The following is a 10,618-nucleotide window of genomic DNA, read 5'->3' as shown; positions in this document are numbered from 1 at the left end:
AGCCTAATCCACTAAATACCCATTCCCACTCTAATAAAATGAAAAGTTCAGGCTCCCCTTTTTAGCCTTCAAATTCATGAAGGAAAACTTGTCTCAGTCTGACTCTAGAGCCAAGAGGTTGGATTCTCCGTCATGGCACTAGGACCATGCTATCTATACAGAAAAGCTACAGATATGGTTTCCCTGGCAACTGCTGGTCACTTACTGTGATTTTGGGGAATCTGGGGCTTTTGCTGGCTTTGACCAAAATATGTGACTGAGTTGGGGGAATGATGTAGGTATTCCGATCATCTTTGCCGATATCTGATGCACCAGTGCTCTCTGAGTAGTACTCTGAGTCAGAGGAGTCTGTAAAGGCACCACCCTGCTGATGCACATAAAAACTGTGGTGACTAATGGGTGGGGGAACAGGTGATGGTGTTGGCAGGCGGCTACCATTATCTGCAGGTGTGACCTATATGATGAAAAACAGAAAGCACTTTCAGAGAACAGGATGTCAAACAAGGGGTCTTTAACCCATGTGCTTTCAAACAGTCTAAGCACAAAAAATTCCATTCAGTGTAGTAGATTCTGAAATCTACTGATGGTAGTTAAACATCAAACATCTTTACTCATTGCTGAGGGGTAGACATATGATTAAATGTGGACAGGTTCACCAACTTCCCTCTATTGGGAAGATGGGACAAGGAGATGTAGAACTCTTTTAGCCCTTCCCCATGGCTTTCTACTGGAACAAGGTGATCAGAAATGGGAGTTTTCTTACCTCAGCAGGCGGGCCAATGATAGACAGTAGCACAGGCAGTAACACAAGACCATTGAGCAGCCCTAGAATTGTCAGGATGGTGAGCACCGCAAAGAAGTACCTTAAAGGGGAAGAAGAAGTTCAATCATTGCCTATGTGTAGGTCATTGACATGTAATGGAGCCCTTGTCACTGGTATTCAGAGGTTTACTGCCTCTGAATATGGAGATTCCCTTTAATCACCACAGTTAGCAGCCATTGACAAATTAATCCTCCATGCATCTATCTAAACCCCCTTTTAAAAGGCTCTGTGCTAATGGCCATCCCTACAAGCACTGGCAGTGAATATTAGAATTTAATTACTCATTGATTAAGGAAGAATTTCCTTTTGTCTGCTCTGAATCTACTACCCATCACCTTCACCAAGTTCATTCCATGAAAAATCTTCTAAACCTCTATCATGTCCTCTCTTCAGTAGTCTTCTCTAAAAACTGAAAAGCTTCAGACTCTTTAGCTATTCCTTACAGGAAAGGCGCTTCAACCCTTTAATTGTCTTGGATGCCTTTTTTTTGGTACTTTTGCCATCTGTGAAATATCTTGCAGAAGTGACATTCCAGCCAGTTTTGCTCTCCGGAGAAAGGGATTTACTATGAAACTGGCACAGTGCAGCAGTCTAGCCACAGGATTCCTAAATCTTATCAGAGTCTGTCTCATAGAATACTTGCCCCTGAGCCTGCAATCGCCCAGTGTTATACTCCAGAAAGATAAGGAGAGAAGAAAACAACAAAATGGTACCTCAAAATGAAGTCAAATTCGGAACCAGCCAGCATGAGTACACCCAGCAGAGTGGAGACAGCACCATCCATCACAGGGGCAAACATGTGCTCTAGAGCCACAGTGGAGCGCAGATTCCGGTTGCCAATGGCTGTGAGAAAGCCCTGGGGAAGGATGAGGCAGTCAGAACGGAACTGAGAAGAGACATATCAAAGTAGGCACTCACAAACTGGCTAGCCATTATACAGCACCCAGAGCTTGCATCAATGGATAAATGCAACCCTAGAGTGTATTTGGCTCAACAGGACAAGAGCCCAAGGGCCAAATCTGTCCTTGGTGCCTGTTGCTGGTGCTGATCTGGCTTCAGTACAATATACCATGCTTGTGTGATTGCTTACTTACTAGTGCTACATGCACAGTGAACTCCACACCAATGCCCACAGAAGCAATGAGGATAACCACAGGGATGGCACTTAATTTGATGCCCATCAGGCCCATGATACCAAACAGTTCAACCGTCATCATGGCCAGAACAAATACCTAAATCAGACAAAAAAGTCAGGTCAGTCTGTGTCAAGCAAAAGGGTCTGTCGGTAATCATAATGAAGGAAAGCCTGATGACACAGCAGGAATCTACAGATCTATACAATCATTAAGAAGTGGTGCAATTACACATGCTGTCTGCCTGCTATGCATATGTAGAACTCTATGAATCTAATTTTCCAGTTTTTTAATTAGCTATTAGACCATGTGACGACACAGGTGGGTGACTATAGGACAAGAAAAAATTAGCAGGGAAGCAGAGTTGCAAACATCCCATCAATACACATGGATAAGGATGCTAATACAGGCACTTGGACAGGGATGTGCAGGCCAATCTCATTCATGTTTAACCCCTTCAGCATCAAAGCAAGAAGCTTGGGAACAATAGAAAAAGATACAGATTGGGTTTAAGCTTAGTGTAATATAGTAAATATGCATGTGCCACTGTGGCTCATTCCGCACATGCAGAATAATGCACTTTCAAACTGCTTTCAGTGCTCTTTGAAGCTGTGTGGAATGGCAAAATCCACTTGCAAACAGTTGTGAAAGTGGTTTGAAAATGCATTATTTTTGTGTGTGCGGAAGGGGCCAAAGTTTAGATGTAATAAGTATCTAAGGCCAACCTTAGTTTCCTGCTATAAATATTTTAATGCAGCATAAATTCATTAACACCTTTATATGAAAGTAGTATGTGCCTATGTAAAAAATGAAATATTTAATATGAAGTCTAGATGTCAATAGCAAAAATCAGAAATCTGAAATTCAATTTCAGCAGTCTGAATAAATTATGCAAACTATTACTTTACCTTGTTTCCATAACAATCTCAAGCAGCAATATTTGAGTTTTTGCAGAATTGGAATGGTATAAATTATGAGATTAAATATATGACAGCATTAAGAGGAGGCAAAAGAGGACAGCAAGCGTCATATTCTTTTCCTGCCCCAGTTTCCAGAGTTTCCTGTCCTAACTATGAAGGCTAGAAGCCTTTCATGTTGACAAGGTACAGTCACAAGCAAGGAACCAGAGAATAAAATCCCAACCAGAAGAGACAGATTTATATTACATAGGCCACAATATTGTATACCCATGTCTTGATGAATAATCCCACAGCTTAACTGCATATAAAGTTTAGGACTGGCAACTCAGGCACTTCTGTATATTGTTGTTTATGAAGCGAAGGAGAATACTTACAATGATACTGGCAGTCCAAGGATTGAGTAGCAGCAGGGTGCACACCAGAAAAGTGCAGACCAACACAATGCTGATTGCTTGCAGGAGCCAATGACGCAGGCCAATGTACTGCTCCCAAAAGAGAAAAGGGTAGCCACTAGGGTAGCTTAGCACACCATGTGTCTGAGCCACCTCATCACAGATGGCACGGACACTCTCGATAGCTGCTACGAAGTCTGACGTCTGCCGCAGTCCATTGAGGTAGAAGGGGAACTGAGCAAACTCCAGGGGCTGTGCAGCTGGAACTGTCGGAAAGAGATGAGGTCAGCAGGTACAGTAAGTTTCTGCCCCTGCTCTCATCCTTATGCCCCGAAGGGAACTGTTCTACTTGCTTGCAATCACCCACTTATGAAACTAGGCATGACTTGAAAATGCAGGAAAGATGCAGAAACAGGGTTTATACTGGGTTATAATGATGGAATAAGCAATAGGATTGAAACTGTAACACTGAATGAGAAGGAGGCCATAACTTGCACTCACTTCGAAGGTTTTCGCCAGTGGCATCGTACTTGTCATGGATCCACTCTGGTGGGGGTGGGTAGAAGTTGGCCTGAGAAGCAGCAAAGCCAAGGGGGTCATTGCTCACCCACACTGTCAAGCAGATGTAGAAGATGTCATGGGGGATAATCCCATTCTCATCCACCAGGCGGCGAGTTGTCAGCTGTGGGGTAGAGGGGAGAGTGAGAGAGTTTGGTAAAGTTGCTGTTGTGCTAGCTCTATTATCTTGCAGAAAAAGGGCAAACCTCCAACTGTAAGGGTCTCCCAAAGGGTCTGTAAGGGTCCTCCTTCCTCTGGAGGAAGATCCCCTTCCCCACCTCTACCTTCAGCAGGAGTCTTGCCATTCCCTCCCCATTCATCAAGGACTCATGATTAATTTTTACAGGTTTGTCAGTACTCCTCCCTCCCCCCCTCTCCTTATCCAATAGGTCTTTGACCTCCGATACTCACTAGATTTAGATTGAAGGGCTCCTTCTTGCTGCCTGTCTGGATGAGAAGCTTATAAGCTAGGACACCATCCTCTGACCCATTGCGATAATTCTCCTTGGTAATACGTCCAGATTCCCAATCTCTGTCAAAAGCTGCCTGCAGACCTGGGATGCAAGAAAAGCACAGTTAAGGGACCACCATCTTGTGGGCCATATGGCCTAGAAGCAAGAGCTCCATGCGCCGGCTATGATTATTTCACCCCTCTTCAAGGGGCTTCTCTCCCTGTGCTTCAGCATGGTAATCTCACCCCTAGCAGCAAGGCCTTCAAGATATGGGAGCTAACAATCTCACGAGCTGGAAGAACATTTGCAGAGGAGATGAATACATGCACACTGATTACATCTGTGTAGAAATAATTTACGTTAACCCAGAAGTGTAAATGTAGAAGCTGTGCCTATGTGAGTTAGAGAACTTCTGGATTCATCCCTAGGAGCTAGATAATGTACAACAGCCTGAAACAGCCTGGTGTCCTGAGTACGGCTGTTGCTTGTTCTCCCCTTGAATCAGCTGGGCCACCAGTTGGCACAAACTCCCCCACATTCCCCATAATAGCTGGGAGAGGACATCCCATTCTGTTTCTGTAGAAAGAGAGAGTGGAAGCCAAGAGAAGGCTGACAAAGTCCTTCACTCACCTTGTAACCAATCCCGGAAGTAGTGCAGCCACATCTTAGGCAACTGGCGGTTCTCATCACGCACTACATACTGGATGGCGTTGAAGGCCTGATGCAGGCCATAGAGGGCCTCCTGGGAGCTGGGGTAGTCAAAGCTACCCTTGGTTATCACGAACATGTTGTAAAAGGAGAAGTATTTGAACTGAGCTGAAATGAAGGCATGTTCTTTTGTGCCTCGTGGGACAATATCTGTCAGATACAGCCCATCATGAACTTTGGTTGTGCCATAGAGGCTCAGGCCCAATAGTGCCAGGAATATGGCCACCACAATTCCCTGGGAAAGGAGGAAGACAAGAGTTACAGTTGGTACAACCAGATCTCTGCCTTCCCACCCCCTTCTGCAGAATTTGATCTTTCTAGGATTACTCTTTAGAGACCTGGCCTCCCCTTAACAAAGAAAGAAACTGCATGGACTGCTGTGACTATCTGACCTCGTTCTCTACATTGCAAGCGTGGTATGTTGCAGCCAACTGAACTGATTCCCAGTTTGTCAAGTTCTGGGGCTAGAGAGCACACACCCTAATTAACAGCACCAATACTGACATGCAGGGAGCCCCCCTCCCCCACCGCACGCCAAGAACCATACTACTTTTTCTTTTGATACAGCTCCATTTTGGACTATCTCTTCTCAAAGAAAATTCCAGTCTGGGATTATCTGGGACTGACTTCACCTCAGATCACCTATGAAAGCCATGGAATCCCCATTCCTTAGTGAATGTACACAGATTGACTAAGAAGTCAGTGAAGCCTTGAACGGCAACAACAGATATAAATCTTTGCTCCAGCTTGGCTGTAATATATTACACTCTGCTTCTGGACTGATGGGCAGGACACAATCAAAGGGGAAATCACAATATCCTCAGAGAGCACAGTAGATGCATCCCAAATGGGCATGTAGATCTCATCTCCAAGGAACTGGGAAAGAAAGGGAACTTTCTGTTCCTCATTTGCTAGCTGGTATACAACTTATAAAGTAGAACCTTATAAACTGGCAACCTACAACACGGTGCTCCTCTTTTTTCCCCATCATAGACTACAGCACTCCAGAAAAGTCCTCAGAGCAATTCTTTACTGCCTACCTTGGTGTGGCTCTGCAGAAGGACGGGTGCATATTTGTCTCGAGCAAAACTGGAGAGATTCCATTGGCAAAACGGCAACGGGACGCACTCCTGGGCACCTTTGCCCTCATCCAGCTGTGCCAGGAGGTCACGAGTGGAGCTGGCAGGAGTGCAGACTTGTGACCCCATCAGGTTGGCAGGAAGCAGAGTGGATGGGGTGGTGAAGACATGCTGCGTAGGTGGTAAGATGGTGACCACGTGTCGCCCAGAAGGGTCACACTGGGTGAAAGCTTGCACTGTGGTTGTGATACGTGTGCTGGTGGCCAGTGGTGGGTGTCCGTGTGGAAATGTGGGTGCAGCGTGGTTGTCATTTGCATCAGCATATTCTTGTGGCTGGATCTGGATGACACGGGAGGAGCAGAGGCTGTAGGAAGAAGAGGATACTCAGAAACGGAAAGGAACATGCAAGCTATCTGTGCACACCGCGGGGCTTTTCTTGCTGGTTCAAACATAGTGGTGTGGATCCAGTAGTGTTGGGTTCACCCCAGTACTTGTACAATGCGATCACAAAAGGGATTGTGTCCTCTTGTTCAGCAGGTGGAGAGAGAGATTTCAGGCTGTTGTACATTATCTAACTCCTAGGGATGAATCCAGAAGTTCTCTAACTCACACAGGGATGGCCAACCTCTCTTCCCATGTGCTCTTAAAGGGTAGGTGGTATGCTCTTAAAGGGCTTAAAGATAGTGGCTTCCCCAACAACTGCCCCCGACTCCCACAGAATGGAGCCCAGTCTTGCCCTGAGGAGCACAGGGCTGTCCCAAGGAATTGGGAACTCTTTAATCATCGCACTACTCAGACAGTACCTATAGAAGCAGCATAAAATATCAAGCCTCTTGTTTTCACGCCTGTGAAGGTCCAGGCTCAGGATGGCAGGAAAGATGAACAGCACCATGGCAAAATTGAACACGACCACCACCGCAGCCTTTGACAAACAAGGACACAAAAGAAAACAGCATAGTGGCTGTTAGACACACTGAAGAACTCAAGCCACAGCATCCATTATGAAGATGGATTTCTCTCTTGCCAGTACCAGTGTCCAGAAAGGGACTGGGGTATTTCATTTGCTGGGAAGCACCAGCTTTGATCTTGTCCCTTTGTTGGGCATGCAGGTTAGTTCAGGAAGAATAAGCTATTGTACATCTTCTTTCTAACAGATGCCAAATTTAATTGGATCTAGGTTAACGGAATTGAGTGGGAAGGTATTTTTTCCCTTCTGTGTAATTCAGCTTGAATCCATCATTTGTTGCTCCTGGTTCAGAAAAGGGTACTAAGGCAGAGAACTAAGCCATTTCCCAGAGGAAAAGGATAAGCTCTGCTGTGGACTCCCTAGGTAGCCTTGGGCAACCTACTTGTTCTTAGATCTCAGTCCCAATAAGAACAACAGAAGTTTAGTTCACATGCTTATTATGACAACAAATTGTGTAAAGCATTTCGCATATTAAAGGTGCTACATCAATTAATAATGATAATATAACAAACAGGGGAGACAGTGATGGTGCTCTTGTGGTCAAAGAGGGCATCTTCTGCCCTGCTGTTCTCAGTGACCAGATCTGCAGACAGGTGGGAGAGGAAGAGCATGGCTCCTTCTCTTCAACAAGGGCTTCTACCTTTACAGGATGAAGAGAACACACAGGCAAAGCTGGCATCTTGTAACACAGCCAACCATGAGGCAGGCAGATGTGCCTACCTGGAAATATCTCATGGAGCTGATAGAATTTGCTTCAATATAAACTTCTACAGCTCTTTCCCCACTCCAAGGCTGTTTCTGCATGGGCCATTTAGACCAGCGTGGGGCCAGTAAAAACGCTGTTGTGGAGGAGCAGCAGCAGCAGCGTTCCCCTCCCCCCCCCCATGGCGTTTTTCGGACTTGCTCAATGAGTGAGCCTTTTGGAAAATGCCAGCTTCCATTTGGTGCTGAGCAAACGGCACTGGGTGGAAGCCGGTGTTTTCCCTGCACCCGTGCAGATCCCTCTTACCTTGTCCCCCAGCCGCCATTGCTCTGGAGAGGCCAGGGGACACACCTCCTGACCTCTGGCTCTGGAGGCATTGCCATGGCCATGGGGGTGTGTCCCCTGGCCTCTCCAGTGCGACAACGGCCAGAAGACCAGGTAAAAGGGATCTGAAAATGCGGCATAAGCCACCTGTAAGCTTACCCAGTGGTCCCACATGGGCTGCTGGGGTACATGGGGTAGTTTGCAGATTTCTCTGTGAGAATTGCCTAGGGGGTGCACCAGTGTCAACTATGTTCTGCTTGTGAGGCCGCGCAGAAATGGCCCCAGAGAAACAACCACTTATTTTTCATAGGAAAATATTATCTAGCAAGTATAGATGACAGATATACCTGCTGGGAGGGAGTACTCAGAGGGAGAAAATAGGGCTTCCCTACCATGAGTTGTAAGGACAAGGCTCTTGTGTACACACACTGGATACAGATATGCATGTTTTGGCTAAACATTAGGAAGAATTTCCTAACAGAGGGGTTCCGCAATGGGACAAGCTTCCTTGGGAGGGAGTGGAGCTCTCCTTAACTGGAGCTCTTTAAGTGGAGGCTAGATGGCCACCTGACAGCAAGGCTGATTCTGTGAACTTAGGCAGACCATGAGAGGGAGGGCAGGAAAGGATGTGTCAGTGCTCAGTTCTTATGGCCCTTCCTTATATGCCCAGGGTAATGCTGATCACCACTTGGGGGTCAGGAAGCAATTTTCTTCCAGGTGAGATTGGTCAGGGATCCTGGAGGTTTGTTTGCCATCTTGTAGGCATGGAGCAATGATCACTGTGGGTGTGTGGGAGGAGGCAGTTGAGAATTTCCTGCATTGTACAGGGGTTGGACTGGATGACCTTGGAGGTTTTTTCCAACTCTTTTAATGTTTCTATTCATGTTAGTGGGGAGGGCTTACCTGCAGAGAGAAGGCTCGCAGAGCTGGGATGGGCACCAGAGCAGCCATGAAGAAGGCAATCATGTTATTGACAGAGGTGAGCGCTACACTGGTGCCACTACGCCGTAAGCATTCACCAGTCCGTTCCTGTGTTGGAAAGAAGGAATGGAAACAATTAGCACAGGCTGGAAGGTTGGGACTGAACATGCATCAGCAGTACTCAGGAACCCAAATACAGATGCAAGAACAGGGAAATGTTCTCACCTTGACAGGGATGTGTTGGCTAGTCTCAATGAAGGCATGCGCCAGGAGAAACATGTCATCTACACCAATGCCCAGTGCCAGGAAAGGTAACACCTATGTAGATATGGAGAGAAACATGGTCAGAGGGGCACAGTCAGGACTTCTCACACAAAATACAAATGTTGGGCTATTCAGGGACAGCATAGCCAATACAAAGGAGTGAGGGACTTTGGAGTTTGTTTCAGAGCCACTGCAAATGTTTATTTCTGCATTTATGCTCAAGGTCTCAGTGATGCCCATATTTTTCCAAAGTCAGATTAGCTGAAGCACAAGGCATGACACACAGCTGAGGCACCTGGATTTGGTTTTATTACACCTATTCCTGGCCTTGCAAGCAGGGAGGCTGAGGTGCAATTGTGCTGTCTACCTGAACCACATTCCTCAATAGTTAGCTTGCCTCTGTGCAAGTGGGCAATGAACTCTAACACAGCTATTCTTATGACTCTGGGGCTATCCTCTGCGGTCCTTCTGGATGAAAAGATGGCTAGAATCCAATGGTAGATGAAGGTACTGTGATGGCCATGCTGGAATCTCAGGGACAGCCCCAAGTCTGAAAGGAAAGTGTTCAATTGTGACACTCCTTTCTGCCACACAGCATCTTTTAATATTGGGTAAGGACAATTAGGCAGTATGAGAAATGTGAGTGAGTGGAACATTCTGCTGTTTACAGAACACGATGGACCTATTCAAAGTGAACCAATGAGTTTCACACCTGTGTGGTCGCTGCGTTGAAAGAGATTCCCAGTAAGGAGCACAGTCCAAGTCCTGCTGCCACTGAAAGGGCAACGAGAAGAACTCCTGCTAGGCCCACAGCACCCTGCGATTTGGAGCAGTCCCAGCGCAGCATGGTGACACAGGCATATGCCAGCTGCACAGAGATGAGAATCATAGTTACTGAGGAGAAGGATACAAGTGAGAAAGCAACACAATGGCCCATAATGGAGCAGGGGGAGGGAGGGAGGGAGGGAGGAAGGAAAAGGCTGCTACACACCATCAGGAGGTACCCGCCTGCAACGCGGATGGCGCTCACATCTGAGAAGGATTTCATGATGTCATTAAGCGTGGTGGTGGAGAAGGCATGGATAGTCTGGGAGGAATTTGCAGGGAGGGATTCCTGGGCCAACTGGGAAGAAACAAGGCATGTGAACTAACTGGGAGAGGAGCACTGTAACCGAATCAGCTTTGTTCCCATTCATGCATCAATCCTTCTCACGTGCACAAGATTTGTTCACAGGCCTACCACAAAACTGCCACCTGCACACTCTCTTGAAAAATCCACTTATAAATAGCCTGTTTCCCAACAAATTCATCCAATTACATTTAACACTGATTCCACTCACAAGCACTGACTGTATCTGAACACCATCCCGGGAA

General features: G+C 46.4%; 1 protein-coding gene across 2 annotated transcripts in view; it reads right to left on the bottom strand.

Moving 5' to 3' along the window:
* Positions 1-10,618, bottom strand: part of PTCH2 (patched 2) — a 66,837-nt gene that overhangs the window by 4,819 nt on the left and 51,400 nt on the right. Inside the window, exons 9-22 of one of the 2 annotated variants that reach the window (XM_048496948.1) lie at positions 10,236-10,367; positions 9,957-10,112; positions 9,206-9,298; positions 8,963-9,088; positions 6,869-6,987; positions 6,027-6,429; positions 4,909-5,221; positions 4,238-4,380; positions 3,770-3,950; positions 3,251-3,534; positions 1,918-2,055; positions 1,537-1,679; positions 764-863; positions 206-364 (exon numbers count right to left, since the gene is read on the bottom strand). In XM_048496948.1, the coding sequence (XP_048352905.1) occupies positions 206-364; positions 764-863; positions 1,537-1,679; positions 1,918-2,055; positions 3,251-3,534; positions 3,770-3,950; positions 4,238-4,380; positions 4,909-5,221; positions 6,027-6,429; positions 6,869-6,987; positions 8,963-9,088; positions 9,206-9,298; positions 9,957-10,112; positions 10,236-10,367 (2,490 nt within the window). Of the gene's footprint in view, positions 1-205; positions 455-763; positions 864-1,536; positions 1,680-1,917; positions 2,056-3,250; positions 3,535-3,769; positions 3,951-4,237; positions 4,381-4,908; positions 5,222-6,026; positions 6,430-6,868; positions 6,988-8,962; positions 9,089-9,205; positions 9,299-9,956; positions 10,113-10,235; positions 10,368-10,618 lie in introns of both variants that reach the window. The other variant, XM_048496947.1, reaches the window with a different exon arrangement.

Source organism: Sphaerodactylus townsendi, linkage group LG05 (genome assembly GCF_021028975.2).
Source record: "Sphaerodactylus townsendi isolate TG3544 linkage group LG05, MPM_Stown_v2.3, whole genome shotgun sequence".
NCBI classification, from domain to species: domain Eukaryota; kingdom Metazoa; phylum Chordata; class Lepidosauria; order Squamata; family Sphaerodactylidae; genus Sphaerodactylus; species Sphaerodactylus townsendi.
This window is presented reverse-complemented; position numbering and strand designations above follow the sequence as displayed.